We start from the raw sequence: 24823 nt of genomic DNA on the forward strand, positions 1-24823 counted from the left end.
GCAAAAAAACAAGCACATATCAGAAACATGCATCCCACAGGCCATATGATGTTTGAATGCACAGGCATAGAGGACACCAGGGCATGTGTTGCGCTCAGATGACCCTAGAGCAGCATGACCAATGCTGAGGAGCCTCAGCTGTGTTGAGTGCGTGCGTGTGTGTGTGTGTGCAGGAGAGTCCTACCTCTTCAGAGGGAGCAGATGAGGGCGAGCGTTCTTCTCTTCTCCTCCAGCCTTTCCGCCGGTTCAGTTTTTCATCCCCATCAGAAGTGTCCTCTTGCTGCTCTCGGAGGCCGTGCCACATGTTTCAGGCCTCACACACACACACACACACACACACGCTCTCTGCTCTTCCCTCTCTCTCCTCGTCCTAGTGCCAGTTTCATGGGAGCAGCTGTTGTGTTGACCAGGGGCCACTGGTGTCTGCCTCCCCCTCCCCCTGCTCCACTGCACCTGGGCATACTACTCCACTCTGCCCTTCCTCCTCCACCTCTCTTCCACTCTCTCTCTCTCCCCGTCATAGGAGAGGTTGTCAGCAGCATGGCACACTCACAAAAGGGAATCTGAGAGGAGAGTGAAATATTCATGCAGCATCTGAGCCCCCCTCACCCCCCGTGCCCCTAACACACATACACACACACACAACATATATGATGCAACCTTGTACACACATTAAACCATCCAGAAAGGCATGATTAACTTGAGGAGCCATAAGGAATATGTTTCCTTGCCAAGCAAAAATGAAATAATATAGTATGGCCACTAACAAAGACACAATCACACACACGTGAATAGACCCCCAAGGCTCCCAAAAGCCAAGATTCTGATGAAGCTAATCTGAAAGAGATTCCTCTGCTAAAACTGGGGTTCTAGTGTAGCTGTTCGTATGAAGCACATTTCACATGATTAATCTTCACTGGGCAGCACAACCCCGCCCCCCATCACTGCCCAGTCCAGTTACCCAAGTTACACATACCCACATGCCACAAATGATTTAGACACACTGCACACGGCCAAAGGAAACCCACAGAGAGGAAATGAAACATTACCACAGGATTAACAAACCAAAGTATTGGTATACTATACTTCCTTTTTATATATATATATATATACACTATAACAATTATTCCAATAAGCGAGAGTTGTTTGACAAAGATTTTTATTTCAGTTTTAAAACATGTTTTTAAATTAGCCAATTTAAAAAGAAATAATCACGATTGTCCAGTAATCATGCCATAGTCTCTGTTGACACACTCTCCTGCCTCTCTTCTGACAGGCTGCATAGCTCTTCTGTTGACACACTCTCCTGCCTCTCTTCTGACAGGCTGCATAGCTCTTCTGTTGACACACTCTCCTGCCTCTCTTCTGACAGGCTGCATAGCTCTTCTCTGCCAGTCTGTTCTGAGGTGCCACTTCTGCTGAAGGTCACCTTCAGGCGCTCCTGCAGTTCCCTTGAGTCTGTGTCCATCTGCCCATCTCTGTGCCCGTCTCGTCCTCTGGGCGTGATGGTCAGCAGCTGCAGGCCCTGACCGCACACCGCTGCCCAAGCGCCGGCCTCTCCACGCCGCCGCCACACCTCCAGACCGGCCACGTCGGCCGTGTGGGTGAACGCCGCTCCTGCTGGGCGGAGGCTGGAGCTCCTCTCACACACACTCCACACACACACACGCTGGTCAGGGGAGGTGGACACGATCAGAGAGCGGTCAATTGCGTACAGGGCAGTGAGGGGCGCGGCGTGGGCCAGTGGCTCGGACCAGCGGGAGAGCAGCTCCAGAGTCAACGCGGCACCTTCCGATCCATGCTGATGGAACGTGGCTTTGAGGAGGAACACGGAGAGCTGTCCGTCATCTCCACCGCTGGCCACTGAGAGGAGGCGATTGTCTTGTGATCCCGCCTCTGGCTCTTCCCACACACACAAACCGTTAACTCCACTCTGATGAACGGGCAGAGTGAAGCAGGGCTCTGAAGGACCTGGGACACACACACACACACACACACACACACACACACACACACACACACACACACACACACACACACACGTGAACAAGCTGCTTGGAAAAGTGCAAATGGTTGTTGTTCACACTCATCACAAGAGAGAGGAGAGGAGCAAGTTGGAGTCCAACTCACCCTGCCAGTTCTGCCCCTCATCCAGAGCCAACACTGAGGTCCAGTCCCATACACACACCTGACCATCAGTCGCTGCACTCAGCACCACAACGCAGCTAGGAGAGGGGGAGGAAGGGAGACAGAGGGATTGAAAGAGAGAGTGAGAGAGCGGTTTGGAGGGAGTATAAATTGGGATGGAGGGATTGAATGAGAAAGAGAGGTTAGGAAATTGCTTTCATCATAGGTAAAGGCCCAGATCGAGCTGCACCGGCTCATGCCGTCTCTTACCGTTGGCCTCCAGGGCTCAGCAGGTGATGCGCAGCGATACTGAGAACACACCTTTGGTGGTAAAAACACTCCCAGAGCAACTCCACCTTGCCTGCATGTTCGGATCCACCAAACAACCTGTAAAAGCCACAGACAGGGGCAGAGACAGAGAGGGAATGAAGACGTGTTCAGATTCCATTATGTCCAACGGCCGCCTCCACATTCCACTCAGACTGAATACAGTCATCAGACGCTTGGCCATCAGAGACACCTACCTCACTGCTCCATCACTGCAGGCCAGGGCTAGGAGGACCCTGTCTGGCCCATCATGCACCACAGCCATACCCATGTACCTGGACAGAGCCAAGAGACGACACACTTCAACCCAACGTATGACATGTTCGTGAAGGTAACAAATAGGTGTTCTGACAGAAAAGGTCACAGTTTTACAGATTTACATTTCATATCACGCACAATATTACAGTATTATATTAACAACAATTAACATTCACTGTGCATAATCAGAGAACACACATTAGTGAAATTAAAATGACAAATGTGTGAGGCACAGAAGAACAGAAGATTTGCTTTAATGAGACAGATAAGCTGCTCTGATTTGCACATCAGACGGGGTCTGTGTTTAGCATTTGTATGATCACTCTCCAAGAAAGAGCGACTGCACCTCAGCCACTGATCCTTGCTCCGCGTTACCCATGCGCCCCCTAGTGGCTACAGATTGGAGGGATGATCTGTCTCATTCATATTATGGAATTAATGGACATCTTTTTCATTCATAAAGCAACCTTCTAGTTCAGGAAATAATCTTGCTCTCTCTTAACTAAAGCAGCACAAATCAACACATGATCATTATGTATATAGCTATAGATTAACACATCTATATGACTAAACACACACCTGGTATATAGCTATAGATCAACACATCTATATGACTAAACACACACCTTGTATAGCTATAGATCAACACATCTATATGACTAAACACACACCTGGTATATAGCTATAGATCAATACATCTATATGACTAAACACCAGAGGTGGAAAGTAACGAAATACATTTACTCACGTTACTGTATTGAGTAGTTTTTCTGTGTATTTTGTATTTTTTAAGTAGTTTATAAAATCGGTATTTTAAATTTTACTTGATTACATTTTGAGTGAAGTATTGTACTTCGCTACATAAAAAATCCCATCCGTTACTTGAGTAAAAAAAAAAAAGTTAAGACTAACGAAAACAGAAAGGGAGAGAAAAGAAATCGCGCCCTAAACCACTAGTGATAATGATCAGCATGTAGCCTACAACAGGACATCAAGCTGGCGCCATGCAGTCTTTCTGAAAGGGATGGAGCTGGAGCTGGATCACGAGATGCATCAGATTACATGTGTAGCCTAACCTATGAAAGTGTATTTTCCGCTATTTCAATGGGTTGTCTCCAGTTCGTTTTAGCACTACTGTAATGATAGCTGAGATATTCAAGCAAACACCATGGGCTTTCGTGGTTTTGACGCTTGTGCTCACCTTTCTTTGGAAAGAAGTTTATTAGCAGTTGTTTCCCCTCATTTTGATGTCTCTCTTTTTAGTAACCTGACTTGGCTTTCTTGGAGAAAACATTGCACCAGCAGCACAACAATTAGCGGTCCACTACTAGCGATGCTCAACTAAATAAACAAAAGATAGACTACCTTATGAATCGTGCAGGCGGACTAAACCATTTAGCTCTTTAACAAGGGAGAGTGACCTTAGACAGTTTTCACTATGTTTTGTATACAAAATCCGGTCAGTCAAACTTTAAATTTAGGCCTGACATTCATTTTGACATTTAATTTGGAAGTTAAAATATTCAGGTAAAATAAATATATGGTGGACATATATATATATATATTTTTTCAGTAATTAGCTTAAATTTCCAGTGAGTCTATTCGAAATTTTCACCACACATTATATTAACACACGTATAAAAAATCCAAACATAAGAGTTATGTGTATTAAAGTGGAATGACACAGGAAAAAAGTACTGAACGTATTTCTTCAATACTTTGTGGAAAAGCCTTTGCTTGTAAAGACAGCTTCAAGACATTTCCTGTATGACAAAACGTATTAGTCACAGTATCAGGTGTGATTTTGGCCCATTGTTCTAAAACAGATTCCAGGGGTCCCTCTTGTGAATCCTGATCTTTAGTTACTTCCAGAACTGTTTAATTGAATTTAATTGAATTGGCTGCCTTCATCCTTTCTGGAGCTTACTCGAGTGGTCCTTGGCTTTTGAATTGACTATCCTTCTGACTCCCCTGGTCAGAAATATTGCGAGGAGATCCTGCATGGCAGTGCTGTTTCTTCCACTTGCAGATAATGGCTCCCATGCTGCTTACTGAAGATTCTGAAGTTTTGAAATGCATCTGTAACCAGTTTCATTGATATGTTTTGCAACAATAAGGTTGCAAAGGTCTTGGGAGAGCTTTTGCTTTTTATCCATCATGAAATGTTTCTTGTGTGACACCTTGGTAATGAAAAACCTTTTTATAGCCCATCAATATACTAACCAAGCTTATATTAATTTGCACAGATAGAAAGGATAACTACTCTAACTACTTACAGATTCCAGCTCGTTCCTTCCCTTTCCTTGCCTTAGTGCTTTTTCTTAGCTTGTTCAATACTTTTCCCTGTGTTATTCCACTTCATTACACATGACTCTACTTATGGAGTTGTTTGATTTTTTATGTGTGATTACCTGAGTTATTACTAATGCCTGGTGAAAATGTTGTACCCCCGTGATTCCACTTTTCATGGGCCCTCTCCTCCATTGGGGCCCTATACTTCCCCTCCCCCCCAGTTCGACGCCCTTTAATCTGCTGAACCTTCTGCTTGTTTCCAAATATAAAAAAACAACTCAACATTGGCCTCCCTGCCTCAGCTGCCTGTGAGGGGCTTTTCAGTTGGATTACTGTTCACTGCAAAGCGACGCAAGGATGAGTGCAACTAACTTTGAAAATCAACTACTGCTCAAACGGAGAACTCCGGTGATTTTTCACATAGATCTCCATTTCTCAACGCCACCGGAGTGCTGTCGGTATGAACAAAACTGAAACAATCGGTTTTACCTAGCTCGAGTTGCTGCAGCTACAGCGCTACACACTGGGAGCATGAACATGGCTGCCTTAGCTGCTGGCTGCAGCAACTCGAGCTAAGACCAAAGTCCTTTTCAGGCAAGTACCTCCACTTTCGGCGGCCATATTGCAACACTTTTGGGCACTTATCGCATCTATTTCGGCAGAAATGCGTGTGCGTAAGGCTTCACAACACCAATCTTGCTCCAGCAGCGAGATCACAACAGATGATTGGCACGATGTCTTCACAGCACACCACATGATTGGCTCAATGTATTTTACAACACACCACATGATTGGCTCAATGTACTCACATGTCAACGCTTTGCCATGGAAGGGTTGTGATATTTGTAGACAACTGACTAACCCCATGCATTACTATGGAGGATTTTTGAGTGCTGTATCTCCTCATTAGAAAGTCTCTGGTAAAACTGGTTGTTCTGGAACCCCCCAAAAAAAAAAAAAAAGTAACTAAGTAACTTTTTACTTAAAGTACATTTTAAATGAACTACTTTTTTACTTTTACTTAAGTACATTTTCAGATCGGTATTTTAACTTGTACTTGAGTAATGTTTCATCAAGGTATTGGTACTTTTACTTGAGTACGATATTTTCGTACTTTTTCCACCTCTGCTAAACACACACCTTGTATAGCTATAGATCAACACATCTATATGACTAAACACACACCTTGTATAGCTATAGATCAACACATCTATATGACTAAACACACACCTTGTATAGCTATAGATCAACACATCTATATGACTAAACACACACCTGGTATATAGCTATAGATCAATACATCTATACAGGGTGCAATTTGTGTAAAAACCAGAGGGGGGGATGATTTTGAATAAGTTTGTAAAAAAAAAAAATGAACGAACGACTCATAGCCTAGTAATGTCATGGCTAATAATAATGGCTAATAATGGCTAATAATAATGGCTAATAATGGCTAATAATAATGGCTAATAATGGCTAATAATACCCTATATTATTTTTGCCACCTTTGTAACATTTTAGTTTTAGTTTACCGTAGTGTATGACTTTAAACAGCGAGTGTGCTTGGTATGATGATCAGCTCCTCTAATGCAGGGTAGGACTACGTTTTGACAAGCATACAAATTCACCTTATTCTTGCCCCATCTGAAATGACTTCTCTACTTTTGCTGCCTCCATCCTTTCTGTATTTGTTGTGTAAAAAACGTTGTATATGATGGCACTGAAGTCTTAAGTTAGTGAATTGGCTAACAGTGTTGGTTGGTAACCAAATAGCCTACACATTGCGCTTACACGCCATGAGGGCTGCGTGCATTCTCCTGCTGATTTTGCTCAGTAGCCAAGTCGTAATATTGCAAAAGTTGAAAAATAAATGTGTTTATTGTAGCCTACAGAAAATAAATAGCCTATCATACTGTCAGTTAATTGCCTACAGTGCAGTGAAGAGTTTGGAGAGTAAAGTTATAGGGCAACTTGAAGTTTTATGAAAATAATTTACTTAACCAGAACATAAAGACCATGAAGCTTCTATTTCTTGCAGCTGTTAAAACACCCGCTAGATAGTTTAAATACCCACCAACATTCGTTTTTGCAGTACAGATTATTTCTAAAAGTTATTTGTCTACTACGGGCTGATTAATCAAACGAGTGCTTTTTCTCAAGCAATTTCTGTAACACTTTTTGTGACATTCAGCAAATATCTCCTCATTTAATGTAAGTTCCTTTGGACAATAGGCCTATACGTTCTACTCTACGTGCAGTTGTCCTCCATCTCAGTTGCATCAGTTTTCTAATTTTGAAGGTTCTAAAACATTATTATGCTTCACTGAATCCTTCTCGTTTTCTTTCATTTGTCCAGCTAACTTTTCCATTGAACCTAGCCATTTATGATGGATTACACACTTGACATTCTGAAATGTCCTGCACGATCAAGGCCAAATTAAGTTATCACGCAGCCACTGTGTCAGCAGCATGAGTGCTGACGGTGACGGTGCATTTCTGATGTCAGATTATTATGTAGGCTAGCCTACTAGACTGTTCTCACGTTGCAGCGCTTTACTTATATGAAGTAAGCATTAATCAATATGAGGGGCAGAGGGGGATAAATGTTGTCCCCCCCGACGATGAAAATAATTTAGCAGAGGTAGGGATAGGAAAACCAGAGGGGGGGAAATCCTCACCATCCCCCCCCTACAAATCGCACCCTGCATCTATATGACTAAACACACACCTTGTATAACTATAGATCAACACATCTATATGACTAAACACACACCTGGTATATAGCTATAGATCAACACATCTATATGACTAAACACACACCTGGTCTCAGGGTCCATTTTCACAGTCTTGTGTCGATTCCTCTTCCGCTCCCACTGTTCATCCAATCGGTGACTGGCTATCTGGCTGACCTGACAGGTAGGCTGGCGAGCGTCTCCCTCCCAGCCAATCAGGAGCCTGTAGCACTGTAGCTGTGCCCGCCCCCCTGCAGAGAAGAGCAGGGCGGAGAGGGAGGAGGAGCGCGGTGCGTCCCTGCGGAGAGCCGTGAGGGTGCGGACGCTGGAGATGTGGTCAGTGATGCTGCTCAAAAGCCGCGTCGCCCCCGTCTCAGAGTGCAGCGCCAGCACGCTCACGCTGGTGTCCTCGCCGCCGGTGACCAGCACCTCCCAGTGACCCAGGCTGCCCAGGCGGCACAGGCAGCCCACGCCCCGGCCGTGGAGGCCCTCGCGCAGGGCCTGGCCACTCGTCATGGCGACGCTCCTGCTGTGCGTCGGCGGGCAGTGCGCCAGGACGGCCCCCTGCTTGATGAACACAAGCTGCCCTCCGCCGACGCAGTGATCAGAGAGGACGGGGGGTCCGTAGCCCCAGGAGCGATGTCCTCCTCCGCACGGGACGGACAGCAGCGTCTCCTGTCTCACCGGGTCCCACACCACAAAACTCACTGACCAGAAGCCCACCAGGGCGAACCTGGCTTCTGCTGGCACTCTGGCCTTGGCCTCGGCCTGCCCCTCTCCCCCTCTCCCTCTCTCCACCCCTCCTCTCCCTCCACTCCCTCTCTCCACCACCACCCCTCCTCCTCCTCCTCCTCCTCCTCCTCTCCCTCCACTCCCTCTCTCCACCCCTCCTCCACCTCCCTCCACTGGGCCCTCCTCTCCACTCCTGTCCCTCTCCTGACGGCTCTCCTGCAGGAAGAGAACCCTCTCCAGCCACTCCATACCTTTGGCTGCCCGCTGGGCCCGCTGCACAGTCAGCGTGTCGCCGTGGACAACCAGAACCCTCACAAAGCCGTCCCGGCCAGTGCTGTAGCACAGACCATCGCGCTCACACACGCTGGTCACACCCTGTTTCCCATGGACCCCAAACAACACACACACTGGCTCCAGGGCTTCTGCCCCAGCCTCATGGCCTCGCTCCCCCACTCCCCCCCTCTCTTCCTGGGCATCTCCGTTCAGCTCAGCAGCCGAGCCCTGGCTCTGGTCTCTCCTTGGCCGACTCCTCTCCTCCCCTGCCTGGGTCTCTCTACTCTGCTCCTTTTCCCTGTAGAGCAGGAGTGATCCTCTCCTGTCTCCACACACCCAGAGCGTGTGCTGTGTGTGGGCGTGTGTTAGCGTGAGGGCACACGTGAGCCAGCGCTTGGCACACGGTGGCAGCGAGAAGGGCTGGAGCTGCCTGATGCACAGGGCGACGCCCACTTCACCTGCATCTACTCCAATCAGCCAGCGGTAGACACGCCCCTCCGCCCCCGAGGCCAATAGGCACACGTCTTGACCCTGTCCAGGCCACACCCACTGCAGAGAGTGCACCTTCCCCTCGCTGGCTCTCAAAACCACGCCCCTCTCTGGGTGCGCAAGTGGGAACACACACACTCCACCACTCAGATTCCCAACCGCGCACACGCACACTCCCTCACGCACACACACCACCTCCATCACGCAGTAGGACTGGAACTCCGGTGCACCCTCCCACACACACGTCCAGTCCTGGCCCTCCCTGAGGTACACCTTTCCCTGATCAGTACACACCAACACACCAGCTCCTTCCACCAGACACACCTCCTTGGGAGCGCCCTGGCCTCTGAACTCCAGATCAACCACGCCCTCAACCACGCCCTCAACCACGGCCCCAGCCACGCACCCAGCCACGCCCTCTTCCTCTCTGCCTTCTCTCCGCCCACTCTCTGACTCCGCCTCTCTCACTCTCCAGAGCCTCACCCCTCCGTCCGCTCCCCCGGTGGCCAGCCAGTGCTGCTCCTGGCTGACGGCCAGGGCCCTCACCCCACCCGCCCGGTGCCCCTTGAAGGTCCGCTCCACTCGGCCGTCTCCGCCCCACATGAGACAGGCTCCATCCTCCCCGGCGCTGAACACGCCACCCTGTGCCAGCCGCACGCAGAAGACTCGCGCCTGGTGCCCGTAAAGCACGCGCTGGCACACCGGCTCCCCGCATGCCCCTGGCTCCCCCAGCACCCCCACGCTCCACACACGCACGCTCCGGTCATCGGAGGCAGAGGCCAGCAGCCCGGTCCGTGGCTGGTACGCCAGGCTGAAGATCACCCCGCTGTGGCCCGGGAGACGCCTCTCCACAGGGGCCGCCCGCTCCCGAGCGCCTCTTCCAGGCCTCCAGAAGATCAGCTGGTTGAAGACGGTCCCACCGACCAGCACGGCAGAGTCCCAGAGAGAGCCAATCAGAAGGCCCGAGTAGAGGAGACACACTTCTTGGCAGGAGCGTAAGCACACCACGTGGCCAGACTTTGCCTCCAGCAGCAGTGCGGCATTATGGGCCAGGACGGCACCCAGTAAAGCACCGGACCCCTCATCGAGCCAGCGCACGTCTAGCAGCCAGTCTTGGAGCTCCATAAGTGGGCCACTCAGCTGGATGGTTCCCTGTCCTGTTAGAGTGACGAGCCGCAGGCCCTTCCCTCCGAACACAGCGAGCTCAGCGCCTCTGTCCCACGCTCCTGGTGCAGCCCCATCGTGCTGCTCCTCGACCCCACAGTCCACCAGCGCTCTAAGTCTCACTCCATGGATACGATAGTTTTGTAGCACATTCTGTGATGCGCACAGTTTGGGTTGACCATGAAGACTATACACAGAAAGCACTGGTCCTTCACCTAAACACAGGCAGGACAGACAAACAAGAGAACAACAACTATAATTGGCAAAATACATACAACGAATAGACAACACATAATTGATCATTCGCATAAATAATAGTGAAATATCACACTCATTTGAGCAGAGGCGTGTGAAGCTGGTTCCAGATATGAGCAGAGTTTTGTTTTTCAGTTCACATTCAATATTGCGTGGGGAATACCTCACCTGTCAGCAGATATTCCTCTCCTACGAACTCTAGGCTTGTTACCGGAGCCACTAGAGCGGCGCCGTCCACCACATACCCGTTTTCCACCGTGGCCATCTCACTACACAGCCTACGAATGATCATATGCGAGGCATTATTCATCCTGACCAACCGACCAGACATTCATAGCAGCTTTGTGTTTCACACGGACTTATTTGTTTACCTCTGACAGGGGTAGTAATGTTACAGCATAAGTCAGTTGGCTAGCTCTCTCTAAACTAGTGTGCAATGCATGCCAAGCAAGCTTGAAAGTAAAATTATACTTACAGCTTCAACTGTCACGAAAAGACCCTGCAATGTCATTTGCTCTCATATAAGTAGATCCTACTGTTGACGTGAATAAGGACAGGCGATTTCTACTGTCATGCCATTTCTCTCTCTTTTGGTTCACCCATGCTTCATCCATCTACTACCACGAGTTTTTCTTTCCGTCAACCTTGCTTCGTGCTATCCAATAGCAGGCAGCGATAGTACGTGATCTTAATAAGCTCGACTTCTATTGGACAGAACAGCGTCTTTCCACATCTGCGCATGCCAGTCGTACGTGTAGACGGGCGCTGTACGTGTTGTTTGAATTTTGCATCTGGCCGCGCAAACGCAAGGGGGTGGTAACCGGACAAAGTGTATTTTGTGAAATTAATCCAGTGCCATTGTCCGCTTGACGGTATGCGAGTATTTCACTTTTTGCTAGACTAAACGATTAAATACATTGAAATAGTAATAACTAAATAAATATTCACATTCTCTGTAATCTATTCATATTTCAAGCCCTAATTGCTAACCAGGGAGCTAACCTAATTGCACAATGACATAGGTGGCCAGGCTAGCTGGCTAAGCTATCCAGTCAAAATAAGGTAGCATAGCTTGCTAACATAAGCTAACCGGAGCTGTCGTGACTAGCCAACATACTAGGGAAACTTTAGATTTCAGATCCACCAAGTTGTAAACATGAACTTGAGGGATGTGATCCATCATTGATCTTGCCTTTTAATTTTTACGCAGACAAGCAATTGTCCCACTTGCACGGTTGTCACCTTGTGCAGACGCCTTTGTTGTGTTTATGATTGCACTCACATCAGCCACCACCTGGGCTGTAGCAATAACGGTAACGTTCGTGTTAATGTCATCACCGCTTTGTTGTGACTGATGCTAGCATTTAGAGCTCACATTTGAACAGTACCACGGGATCATTTTGCAGATATTTTACAATTAATTTCCATCAGGATTGTTTTATGCATAATACTTCAATGATTAAGCTTTGTCTTCTCCCATTTTAGATTGTACCCTTTTCAACAGGTACATGCACTGTCGGCATAAGAATTGCTGCTGTTGACTGTAATTCCAGTGGTGAACTCAAGAGTAACAGAGTGGCTATAGTAACTACTACTATAAACCATGTCATTTGAATGACAGTGCTCTGTTGATAGGAGGGGTGTTTCCTCCTATGCGTTTTTGTCAACAGTCTGCAGCTCCAGACATGACACATTGCCTCAGACACTTCTCCCCATCGTGAGCATGGCCCTCTGAATGACATGTTCCGTCCCCCTCCTTCCCCCCCCCCCACCTCCTGCCCTGATGATCGACCCCCCTGGTGAGCCCAAGCCGCCGCTCATGCGCGTCCCAGTGCTGTTTCCAGCCATGTCCAACCGGACGCCCAACTTCACACTGGAGCAGAAGCTCTACCTGCTGCAGCGCATGCAAGGTGTGGTGGAGACGGTGCAGGACTTCCGCAAGGACACCAACACCACGGCGCAGCGCAACGCCGTGTGGGAGCAGCTGGCCCGGGCCTTCAACGCCGCCTTCCCAGACCGGCCGCCCAGCTCCACCGGCTCGCTCAAGACGCTGTGGAAGCGGCTGAAGGTGGAGTGCCGCGCGGCGCTCCACAGGCGCCAGGAGCAGCTGGCCGCGGGGCTGAACCCCACCGCGCTCACGCAGGTGCAGAGGGAGGTCACCGCGCTGGTGCCCAACCTCATCTCCAACAAGGACGACCTGGACGGAGACATGGGCTACTCCACCAACAAGGGCACATCGCCGGTCACTGGTGAGTCCACCACCACAGCTGCAGCCGGAGGAGATCCCATCACCACACCAGTTACCTTCCAGACTAATGGGCCCACTTGTGTACTGAAGGCAAGGCAAGGCCATTTTATAGGGCATTTCATACACAAAGGCAATTCAGTGTGCTTTACACAGAATAACACACAATACTAGTTAAGAGAATGACAGACAAATAAATGAGGGACAAATAAAAGCAGAATTTAACCTCTCGAGCAAAAATGGCAAATACAGTATTAAAAGTACATTTCAAAGAGACTAAGGGCCTTATTTTTACGACCTGGGGGAAAGCGGATTATTATCCCAGCGCAAAGTTTATTCTTATCTTGCACGGTCCTTTTATTGAGCAACGCGCCAAGGGGTATGGCAATTAACAACCTAAGGAGGGGTCTGGCGCATTATCTAAAAATCGCTGTCGTACACTACACTACCTAAAACGCATTACGCCACTGACCAAGATAAACCTGGTCAGAAATCTATGGCGAATTGTTTTTATGTTATTTTAAGAGCGCATTATCCGCAGTGATATGGGCAGGTGCACAACATACCCTGCTTCTCTCATCCACGAACGCGCACCAGCGCACATCCATGCAAAACATTAAACATAATTAGAATAAAGATATTACGAAATACATCTCACAATGAGTAGTTATTCACCATCATTTGCAAATTGGTAATAACGGATAAAAGTGATTAGGGGAGAGGCGAGAGACACGTATGGAGCACAGCTGAAGACGCACTGTCACAAGATGTAAGCAACTCCTCTGCAGAATAAACATTTTTTATTCAGTCATTCGAACATTATCGGGGTAAGTGTTGCTTTTTCCAGGCTATGTTTTCGATGGTAACCCATTGTCAGTCAATAGTGATTAACTGTGTATAACTGTTTTATGTTGACTGACACCACAGTGAAGTTAGTTTCACTTTGCCAATGAGTTCAAATAATAGACGAGTGCAGATGCGTGTAGGCTAACCTCTGCTAGTCACAAACAGGTTTTAATAAAGCATGGTTTAGTGGAATAACTGTTCCATACGGTCTCATGTGCAAGCAGATTCCTTCAAATGCGCCCGACTGCTGTTTGCTGTTAAAGGGAATGACAGATGTCATTCTCATTGGTTTAAATGATGTTGCGTCCAAAACACACCCATAACTGATTAAGAAACCTAGAAACGCCTTGTGGCGCCATCCGCCCGACGTTTGATAACGAAAACACTCCCAATGTGGACTGGACATCCTACTAAATACCTACTACTGTATAAGCTTTTGACTAGTGACCATGCGTTTTAGACCATGATAATAGGGCCCTGTGGGGCTAAGGTGTGACCCAAGATGCTTCTTTACAGTAGAACAGAAACGTTTTGATTAATTCAGCTTTTTAGAGGTGTCATGAGATTCTAGGGTGGAAAAGGTTAGCTGTGCACAGTGTACAAAGGTGAGAGAAAGAGAAGCAGATTAGACCCTCTCCTGTTTCTGTAGGCCATTGCTCTCTTGACACACACAGTAAATGTTGTGTGTACTGAGCAAGGATTACTGTCAGTCTAGTCCTCAGATTAATTGCTTTTTTGAACGGGAAGGTGAAGGGAGGGTGGGCTTACAAGTAGTATCCTCTAAATCTCTTAGTTCAGTTACAATGAATTCAGCCAATCTCTCCCTCTCTCTCACCCTCTGTCTTTCTCTCTCTCTCCCTCCCTCCCCTCTCTCTGTCTCTCTCTGTCTCTCTCGCTTGTCCTCAGTTGCAGGTACCAGTGGGAGTGACCAGGAGGAAGTGGATCATAATGAGGTAACGCGTTCACTTCCTTCATGCCATATCATGATTAGGTGCTGTGGGTGTCATTGGGATCTGAATGTGTGTGTGTGTGTGCTGGTGTCCACAGGATCAGGACAGTAAGGAGCAGTTGGCCATTAACCTGGGTCTGGCCACGCCCTCTGATCAGAAGCTAGAGTCATCTGGACTGTCCCCAGACCACTTAACCAGCACCTCTCCGCCCTCAGGGCCTCTTCCGACTCCCACGCCCAGCCCCTTTTCTTCTACTGAAGTCAGGCTCTCCCCTGGCGCCGACCTCTTGCCCCTAGATGCGAGCTCCTCGTGGAGCCTGCAGCAAGGCATCGCTGATGTGAAGGCTGGGCAAGGGCGGGGCGGGGTCCGGGCGGGGACGAGCAGCGGCGGGAGCTGGAGCACGAGCAGAACATGCGTCTGCTGGCGCTGCAGGAGAGCGTGTGGGAGGGCAAGCGCCGCGCCGCCCGGCAGAAGGAGAAGGCGGCACGCGCCAAGAAACTCTACTACCGGGCCAAGCTCCAGAGGATAGGGGCCGAGGTGCCCGCGTCCAGCTCCTCAGACGACAGTGACCACTGACGTTTACACACGCACACACGCACACGCACGCACGCACACACACACACACATACACACACACACACACACACACACACATACGCACACACACACACACACACACAAATGAGCAAGTGATTTTTAACTCCTGCTTAAATGGCAAAGGACTGGATAGACGATGCACTCAAACTGGTCCATGTCATGACTGTTTTATCACTGTAAGAATGAACGCATATCTGGCACATGGCGGAACTCTGAATGGAGATTTCAACTATATGAGTGTGTTCAGTTAGGGCAACAGGTTTGGTCATGCAAACACAAAACTGCAAATTTAGGCTATGATCACTGTTTAATCTTCAAAAAACTAGCCACACAAAAATGCATTTCAATGCATCGAGATGTTTGGTTAAAGCTGCTGTAAGCAATACTCATTTTGAATAAGCTAACATTACATTCTGGTAGTGATCACTGAAATATGGAATACATTTATATATCGCTTTTCTACTGTCAAGACATTGTGTTTCACAATGAATGTCTTATACCCTTTTTTCTGACACACACATACAGTACATACACACACTAGTCAGCACATTGGGAGCAGATGGGTTTCCATGTCTTGCTCAAGGACACTTCATCACAAGAGCAAGAGGAGCCAGACTCAGACCAGGCACACTCTGGTTTCCACATGATCGCTCCACCTCATGGACCCCGAACAGAAGCTCTAGGAGACGAGAAAAAACACCAGTCTGTTCCTCCTAACCTCCCCAGTGAGCTCCTATAAGTGTCACATCAGAGTGAGAGTATAGATCAGTCAAGGAACAACTGAAGTGAAGGGCATCCCTGCCTGCAAATGATTTTGCGTGTGCACAGCACATTAAAGAACTGCTGACATTGCTTACAGCAGCTTTAACAGGCTCAGAATGTCCCTCATGCTTTGCCGTACCCCGTGAATCAAAGACCTGGCCTCATTAGCAGACTGTTGATACAGTTCTCTCTTGGAACTAGATCCTTTTAGTTGTTTTTTAAACACATTTACAAGATTTCAGAACCTTTTAGATACCGTTCAGGTCCAATTCAAAGCCTCTTGTACAAACCTCCACCTCACTTGCCTTCTTTAGAACTGCTGGCGTGCACCTGTTTCCCTGAATGTAACACAACCTCATTTACCAGTTACATTATGAGGGCCATGGTATTCATGGATGAGTCTAGTGGGGGGAAATCATGCATTTCCAACGTTGGGACAATATGTTTGGACAGTACATTGTCTTGGTTGGTCAACTACATTTCAAGTTGGTTAGATTGTATTTTTGCAACTACAACTTCAAGCTTATATTTATTGCCAGTCCTTGTCGATGATACCCACACATATCTATAGATGTGTCTGCGTACGTGAACAGAGACCTTTATTCCGTGTCCTGGGTATTGTGGATTCTGTGTACAAAGCATTGAGTAGATGCTTGGAAGGTGTCTGGGGATGCCATCCAACTCAGGGCAGCTTGGCCATAACCAGCTATCACTGCCTCATTCAAATGTGTACATGCACACACACACACACACACACACTCACAGACATACACACATAAAGACAGCCAGACCTGTAGCAATAATTGTTTTTCCTTTTTTATTTTTAATGTCCAACATTTCTCTTGTACGGTTTCCATGGCAATGAAGGGGCGACTGCCTCTCATTACCCCAGGTCAAAGGGATGCCAGCCATCCCATAATAAAACACTTTTAAAAACCAACAGAGATACACAGCCTCTTTCCTCCCCTCCGGCACCCCTCTATCTACATCTCTCTCTCTCTCTCTCTCTCTCTCTCAATCTCTCTCTCTCTCTCTCTCCTCATATTGGGAACACAGTGGAAGTCTGGCCCCGTACACACACTTTGGGCTGGTTTCCCAGACGAGGATTATGCTTAGGCCTGGGCTGAAGAACATGTCTGCATTCTACATGCTGTTAACCGGGACTGGAACCTAATCCTTGTGAAGCGATGATTTGGAAAGAAAAGACTGTTACCACAACTGCAAATACACTCTTTCACATGGTACCCAACCTCCAAACACACAACATGATATGATCTGTAAAGCATCAATAAATATTAAAACTCAATAAATATGAATCAATAATTAAATAAATAAAATAAATTAATCTCATGTCTGTACAAGATAAAGGTACTATAAATAAATGTTCAAAATCAGTCGGCAGTAAAAAATGAGGTACAGTCAAAGGGCAGAGAGGTTGGGAAGAGAGGTTCTTTTGGCAAAACTCACATGAATCAAAATGGATGACACGCAGAGATGAGTGGATATGACAAGTCACGTTAAATGAGACAGTACATGAAGCTCTGTGTTTGTGTCGGTGTGTGTATCCGTGTGTGTGTGTCGGTGTGTGTATCCGTGTGTGTGTGTCCGTGTGTGTCTGTGGGGTGTGTGTGTCGTGTGTGTGTGTCCGTGTGTGTGTGTGTCGGTGTGTGTGTCCGTGTGTGTGTCCGTGTGTGTGTCCGTGTGTGTGTGTGTCCGTGTGTGTGTCCGTGTGTGTGTGTCCGTGTGTGTGTCCGTGTGTGTCCGTGTGTGTGTCCGTGTGTGTGTGTGTGTGTGTGTCCGTGTGTGTGTCCGTGTGTGTCCGTGTGTGTGTGTGTGTGTCCGTGTGTGTCCCGTGTGTGTGTGTCCGTGTGTGTGTGTGTGTGTCCGTGTGTGTGTGTCGGTGTGTGTCCGTGTGTGTGTCCGTGTGTGTGTGTCGGTGTGTGTGTCCGTGTGTGTGTGTCCGTGTGTGTGTCGGTGTGTGTCCGTGTGTGTGTGTCGTGTGTGTGTGTGGTGTGTGTGTCCGTGTGTGTGTGTCGGTGTGTGTGTCCGTGTGTGTGTGTCCGTGTGTGTGTCGGTGTGTGTGTGTCGTGTGTGTGTGTCCGTGTGTGTGTGTCGGTGTGTGTATCCGTGTGTCTTGGTCATTTATTCTCCCTTTCTTTCTTCACATCTCATGCTACCTCCACTCTGTCCCACGCTCATGTGGAGGACTGGCCGCCTCATGTGTCGCTCATGTGGAGGACTGGCCGCCTCATGTGTCGCTCATGTGGAGGACTGGCCGGCTGTGGTGAGAGGTGGAGATTATGCAGCACGCTAAACTGCTTTCCCTGCTCTAAAGACTGCAACAACAACTGCAATCAGACGATCTTCCTGTGCTCCACCGTTATACATCCACCCGGATCAGGACCAAGTGGACCTCGGTACCTCTACATCCCACCACTGCCACCGGCTTCTCATAATCTCATTTTACAATCACAGGTCTGACCAACCCCTACCCCTCCATTACACTTTATAGAAATCGCTCCTCTCGCCCCACAAACCACTTCTCCGTGGCAGGATTCTCATAAATCACACCAGTCCTTGTCCCTGTTATATACGTAGCCAGCCTTCTGTTGTGTTTTGTATGTTTGTGTGTGTGTTGTGTGTGTCAGTCTAGAGGTGCATGATATGTCGGGTAAGAGTGTGGATCGGGACAGGTTTAGGTTGAGTCGGGCTTTCTGAAACAGGATAAATCACACGTCTCTCATCACTTTGCTGGACAAGAATCTGCAAAAAACATCACAAGAGATTTCTTTTCCTAGCATCTCCGATGAAAAAGATACAAAAATGTATAAAAATGTTATTTACAGTTTCATATTTCACTGATGCTCTCTGGCGTTTGGGTATGAAGTCTGAGTAACGGTGCTCAGATGTGACGGCCAGCTTGTGTCATTCTATTCTGTCTCTGCCCTGGCATCCGTATTCCATGCCTGCCATTCCACATCCACATCCAACTCCACAGCCAGATCCTTCCCGTAGTAGAATTCAGTCACAAGTCCTTTGATGTCCTTTAGGGGTGCTAGCCAGGTGGGCTGCTCCATTGAACCAATATCGTCCCTTATCTGTGTCCCTCAGCACTGCAAAGCATTGTGGGATGGGGAGGGTGTCATCAAGACTGTCCCTCACTTCTGTTGACTCTGCAGAGAGTAAAAGCAACAATGAGACTGAAAACAAGTACAGAATGCCAAGATCACAGAACACAGGTACACACATGCACACACACACACACACACACACACACGCACACACACACACACGCACACACACACACACACACGCACACACACACACACACACTGGAAGCAGAACTTGACATCAAAAATCCTGAACAATGAGTTGACTATTACAAGGCTCACATGCAGGAGGTGGAGGTATAGTAGATGGGAAGGAACCAATGACAGACCACAGAGAATGACGGGCAGGCAGGGGGTGAGATGTGAGTGGAGGAGGAGGAGGAGGGGGGCGGGACTTACTCGGCGTCGGGGGAGACCTCAGAGATGCTGTGAGAGGTGGCAGAGGGGGCGGGGAGGGGGAGGGGCCAGTGGCCTGAGGGTTGGCGGCAGGCGGGGCCAGGACAGAGGAGCTGAAGGAGGCCAGGATGGAGGAGAGAATGTCCAGGTGCTCGTTGGAGGGCGGCCTGCTGGCCTGGGGGCCCGCCGAGGGCCCAGGCCAGGGGCGGAGGGCACCACCTGGAGGGGCCGGAGTCCAAGCTGACCCGGGCAGTCGGGGAGGAGCTCGGCTGACTCGCTGATTGGGCGGCGTGGCGAGGAAGGAGGGAGGGGCTGGGCGAGGGGCAGCGTCGCGAGCCACTCCGCGGCGGTCCGGCTCCGTTGGGACCGGCGACACCACCGCCAGCCGTCTCCAGCTGCTCTCGCGAGCGGCTGCTCATCAGCGCCCCCCCGAGGTGTTCGCGGGACAGCTGCCGCCGCGTCAGCGCCCCGAGGTGCGAGCGCGAGCCGGACAGGCCGGCGTCCAGCGGCGGGCCGGCCAGGTCCTCGCGCGAGGCGTGAGCGCTGTGGGTCGGGCCCAGGCGCTCGCGGGAGCCGCCCAGCTCGCGTCGCCGTGGCAGCAGGTCCAGGTTGTCGCGGGAGCGCTGGCGGCGGGCCAGCGAGTCCAGGTGCTCCCGCGATGAGTGGCGCGAGGCCGGCTGGGACAGCGAGCCCGAGCACATGCGGCCGTACGAGGCGGCCGGCACACCGCGGTGGCCCAGAGTGGACGTGCGGTACCAGGACAGCTCACTCGGGACCCTGCCGACGGACGACAGGCCCTGTAACGCTGGGGGACAGCCCATACGGTTCTTCAGAATACCTGACAAACACAAACACAAACACAAACGAATAGTAAATATCAACAACAATTCTCCCTGTAAATATCAATTCAACTCAATTCAGTGTTGTTTTATTTGCTATATAGTGACTGTTGAGATGCATGAGGAACAATAGCACTATTCTCTCTGTAAATCTGGCTGTAGATATCACAATACTGTCAAATGATTCATGACAATCATGATGTCAAAATGGAATGAAGTTATTGTTTAAAGCTGATAGTTATTTCTGTTCCTGACTGTGAGTCTTTAGAAATCCCAACCACCTGCTCATCAAGTGGAATTCTGAGCCAGACTGCTGACTCCGTGAGTCTGAGCGTGTACATGTCTCATGTTATCGAAATAGAATGAAGTTATTTATTAAAGCTGACAGTTATTTATGTTCCTAAGTACATTATTAGTATATATACTCTTTTGATCCCATGAGGGAAATTTGGTCTCTGCATTTATCCCAATCCATGAATTAGTGAAACACACTTAGCACACAGTGAACACACAGTAAGGTGAAGCACACACTAATCCCGGTGCAGTGAGCTGCCTGCAACAACAGCGGCTCTCGGGGAGCAGTGAGGGGTTAGGTGCCTTGATCAAGGGCACTTCAGCCGTGCCCGCCATCAGGTTTTCGAACCGGCAACCCTCCGGTAACAAGTCCGAAGCGCTAACCAGTAGGCCATGGCTGCCCACAGCTGTCCTGACTGTGAGTCCTAACCACCTGCTCATCAAGTTGAATTCTGAGCCAGACTGCTGACTCCGTGAGTCTGAGCGTGTACATGTCTCAGGTCTCATGTATCATGTATCATGTCTCAGGTCTCATGTATCATGTCTAATGTATCATGTCTCAGGTCTCATGTCTCAGGTCTTGTGTCTCAGGTCTCAGGTCTCATGTCTCATGTCTCATGTCTCGTGTCTCATGTCTCAGGTCTCATGTCTCGTGTGTCATGTGTCATGTCTCATGTCTCGTGTGTCATGCCTCATGTCTCGTGTCTCAGGTCTCATGTCTCATGTCTCATGTCTCGTGTCTCAGGTCTCATGTCTCATGTCTCGTGTCTCGGTCTCATGTCTCGTGTCTCATGTCTCGTGCTCACCCTTGCGGTGTCTCTGTGAGGGTGTGAGGCCGTTCTCGTCTCCACTGGTGAGAGCTGCGTCAGGCTGGTTGTTGTTGGCTGCGTCCTTGTTGTAGTCAGCCCCCCCCAAGGGACGTTCAGAGCCCCACTTCTGCAGAGAGTGGACCTCGCACTCCTCCAGAGCGGGCCAATAGGACATCAGGTCATTCCCATCCAGGTCTGACACACAAGCAACAGCAAATCCCATTGGTTAAGGCTCACACATTTCAGACGTTCCTCAGTGGGTTAGACAGGGCAGATGAATGAGTAAAAGGTACAGCAGTCTATTTTTCTCTGTTCAGGCAGCTGAGGCTCCCTGATTCAAAGCCAAGCCAAGCCAAGTGTGTGCCTGTGTGTATGAGCATGTGTGTATGTGTGTGTGTGTATGTCTGTGTGTGTGTGTGTATGTGTAACTGCCTCTCCTCACTGATGTCAAGAGCTTTTGCTTTCGCTTCTCCTCATTTTTTCATGAGGGGCTGCCTTGTAGTCTGTCACACGCTCATGTCATCGGCAGCAGCAGGCCTGGCAGGAAGTCTGGGAGATCCAGCTTTGTAGTGCACCTTCCTCGGCTCATTGTTCAGGAGATTGCAGAGGGGCATTAGCTTTGTCTCGCGCAACCAGGAGCAGGGGAATCTCATGTTGCAGCGCTTCTCTCAGTTGTCATTCCTGGAGAACAGGATGTTTGTTCTTTTATTTATCGCCCCCAGTGACTGAGCAGCACCGTAAAGCCCGTCTGGCGGAATCGCGAGGATAAGGCTCCGCTTTCATGACATCATCTACGATACCGTGGGCTTGAGCCTGCATCCCAGACAGCGATTATTCTGTACATCAGGCTTGACCAAATCCTATTTGTAGTGGCAAATCTTCAATCAGAGCTCAAGTGGTGGGCAGATGTAATTCCACTCTAGTGGAATGGAGGTTAGAAAGCCGGAGATTACATAGAGGCACAATAACTGTGTTCATTGTGAGAGGTGGGAAATGGGCATTTAGACTAATCCTATCCTATACTAAGAGTGGAGTGTGGAGTAATGCTAGGGCTTAAGGCGGGAAACACATTGACCAGCGGCAAGCGGCAGGTTTCCTATTGTTCTCTATGGTTCGGCAGCGGAATAGTGGCAACGCTGGCGTAACGCTAGCGTTGAACAAGCTGAGCGTTGAACTTAGTTCAACTTACAAAGCGCAACGCGAGCGTATTCAATTGACAAACCGTTTGTGTTGCTTAGGAACGAGACAAAACTTATTATGGTCTGAGCGTTGCGTTGCGTTGCGTTGCGTTTGCCACTGCCGCTTGCCGCTGCCTAATGTGATTGGGGCTTAAGCGAGTGTGTGTGTGGCCTTCATTCCACGGGTCAGTGAGATGACACTGGCGCTCACCTTTGGTGCCGATCTGGACCGGTTCTGCCTGAATGCCTGAATGCCTGAATGTGCATGTGTGTTTGTGTGTGTGTGTGTGTGTGTGTGTGTGTGAGAGAGAGAGAGAGAGAGAGAGAGAGAGAGAGAGAGGAGAGGAGAGAGGAGACTGGCGCTCACCTTTGGTGCCGTTCTGGACCGGTTCTGTGAGCAGCCTCTCGCTGTGATTGGAGCGCTTGAAGCGGCGCTGGATGCGACCACGGAGACGCACGTTGTCCTCACTCTCAGAGGAGGGGATGGACAGACTGCGCTCCTCCTCCAGAGAGAGATCGGAATCAGAGTCCGAGTCCTCACCTGAGAGAGAGACAGAGAGAGAGAGAGAGAAGAGTTAATCATAATGAAATGTAACACAGAATACTATGGTGAATTGTTAGTTGTTGTTCATTTTCTATAGAAACACACATTCATCAAGATAAATTTCCAGAAAGATGGGTGTAAGTGTGTGGGTGTAAGTGTGTGTGTGTGTGTGTGTACTGTATGTGTGTGTGTGTGTGTTTGTGTGTGTACTGTATGTGTGTGTGTGTGTGTGTGTGTGTACTGTATGTATGTGTGTGTGTGTGTACCTCCATCTCTGTGGAACATGGCCACATCCAGGTCTGTGGCACCTGTGTGTGTGTGTCCCAGAGTGTGTTCAAGGGTCTGCCGTGCCAGAAGATTCTCTCTGCAGGAAGAGACAAGAGCTTGTAACACACATACAGTACAGTACAGTACACATACACAGTGATCTTTATACCCACCTCCTCTCTCTCTCTCTCTCTCTCTCTCTCACACACACACACACACACACACACACACACACACACACACACACTCACCGTGCGCTGCTGACTGAGGAGATGGTGGAGGTCCCCAGTGTAATGCGGTGTAGTCCACTCTGTTCCAGCAGGGAGGCGCCGTTAAATGGAGTCTGACCCTATAGACAACACACACCACACACACACACACAACAACACACACCACACACACACGCACACACATTACTACATCTATATCTGACCCTATAGACAACACACACCACACACACACACACACATTACTACATCTATATCTGACCCTATAGAACAACACACACACACACATTACTACATCTATATCTGACCCTATAGAACAACACACACCACACACACACACATTACTACATCTGTATCTGACCCTATAGAACAACACACACCACACACACACACATTACTACATCTATATCACAGCTAATATTCACAACATGTGATACGCAATATAGTTGGGATAATATGATACACAATCTACTACTAAAGAGAACTTGGAAGAGTAAAAGATCTAATTAAAATATCCATATTCTCACTTGTCATTAAAGCTAGGATTCTCAATTGAGTTCTCAAATGAACAAGAGGGACTAAATGCGGATCATGGGGGGGGGTTGTGGGATGTGATCTTACAGTTGTCTGTGTGGCTCGAGGGGGATCTTCACTTGGACCCTTCTTCCCCAGACACACCAGACGCCATGCCTCCTGCACCTCAGAGTTCAGCGCAGTGAACACCAGCAGCACTGCCAACCCCTACACACACACACACACACACACACACACACACACACGCACACACACACACACACACACGCACGCGACATCGCCATTACACACACACGCGCTGACACGCGACGCGACGACGCGACGCCTTGCGCGACGCGACGCATGCATACCTAGCACACACACACACACACACACACACACACACACACACGCGACACGCACACGACATGCGCGCATACATAGCACACACACACACACACACACACACACACACACACACACACACACACACACACAAACAAACAGATAATTACGTTAGAAAGGCATAATGTATTCCTCTTGTCAAATTATGCACTAGCATTATAATACCACAGGATGGTGCTCTTGCAAAAGCAA

At 48.9% G+C, this 24823-nt stretch overlaps 3 protein-coding genes across 3 annotated transcripts in view; 1 reads left to right on the plus strand and 2 right to left on the minus strand.

Annotated features, from left to right (window-relative positions):
* Positions 1-1196: 1196 nt before the first annotated feature.
* wdr6 (WD repeat domain 6) lies at positions 1197-11298 on the minus strand. The gene is made up of 8 exons (XM_048241213.1): positions 11125-11298; positions 10818-10927; positions 8643-10609; positions 7825-8519; positions 2652-2729; positions 2398-2514; positions 2131-2225; positions 1197-1971 (listed from the first exon to the last, which is right to left on the minus strand). Exons 2-8 carry the CDS (start codon positions 10912-10914, stop codon positions 1229-1231), a joined length of 3792 nt encoding a protein of 1263 aa, XP_048097170.1. The 5' UTR covers positions 10915-10927; positions 11125-11298; the 3' UTR covers positions 1197-1228.
* Positions 11299-11452: 154 nt separating this feature from the next.
* Positions 11453-16968, plus strand: LOC125293346 (fibrinogen silencer-binding protein). Its single transcript, XM_048241214.1, has 4 exons — positions 11453-12898; positions 14647-14693; positions 14788-15027; positions 15072-16968. Exons 1-4 carry the CDS (start codon positions 12385-12387, stop codon positions 15264-15266), a joined length of 996 nt encoding a protein of 331 aa, XP_048097171.1. The 5' UTR covers positions 11453-12384; the 3' UTR covers positions 15267-16968.
* Positions 16969-18099: 1131 nt separating this feature from the next.
* Positions 18100-24823, minus strand: part of celsr3 (cadherin, EGF LAG seven-pass G-type receptor 3) — a 50643-nt gene continuing 43919 nt past the window's right edge. The window contains 9 exon segments of the mRNA XM_048241216.1: positions 18100-19222; positions 19559-19604; positions 19607-19774; positions 19830-20393; positions 21495-21692; positions 23043-23216; positions 23486-23583; positions 23738-23835; positions 24335-24454. Of these exon segments, the coding sequence (XP_048097173.1) occupies positions 19195-19222; positions 19559-19604; positions 19607-19774; positions 19830-20393; positions 21495-21692; positions 23043-23216; positions 23486-23583; positions 23738-23835; positions 24335-24454 (1494 nt within the window). The 3' untranslated portion in view covers positions 18100-19194.

The sequence above is a fragment of the Alosa alosa genome, chromosome 4, assembly GCF_017589495.1.
Source record: "Alosa alosa isolate M-15738 ecotype Scorff River chromosome 4, AALO_Geno_1.1, whole genome shotgun sequence".
Lineage (NCBI taxonomy): Eukaryota > Metazoa > Chordata > Actinopteri > Clupeiformes > Clupeidae > Alosa > Alosa alosa.

Bases quoted from the DNA above. Each gene is read 5' to 3' on its own strand.
- wdr6 (XM_048241213.1), bottom strand. From the start codon at position 10,914: ATGGCCACGGTGGAAAACGGGTATGTGGTGGACGGCGCCGCTCTAGTG. The intron at 2,515-2,651 runs GTAGGTGTCTCT...TGGCTTTTACAG, and splicing joins TGCAGTGATGGAGCAGTGAG to GTTGTTTGGTGGATCCGAAC. The intron at 2,226-2,397 runs GTAAGAGACGGC...CCCCTCTCCTAG, and splicing joins CTGAGCCCTGGAGGCCAACG to CTGCGTTGTGGTGCTGAGTG.
- LOC125293346 (XM_048241214.1), top strand. From the start codon at position 12,385: ATGACATGTTCCGTCCCCCTCCTTCCCCCCCCCCCACCTCCTGCCCTG. The intron at 12,899-14,646 runs GTGAGTCCACCA...GCTTGTCCTCAG, and splicing joins GGGCACATCGCCGGTCACTG to TTGCAGGTACCAGTGGGAGT. The intron at 15,028-15,071 runs GTGAAGGCTGGG...GGCGGGGACGAG, and splicing joins TGCAGCAAGGCATCGCTGAT to CAGCGGCGGGAGCTGGAGCA.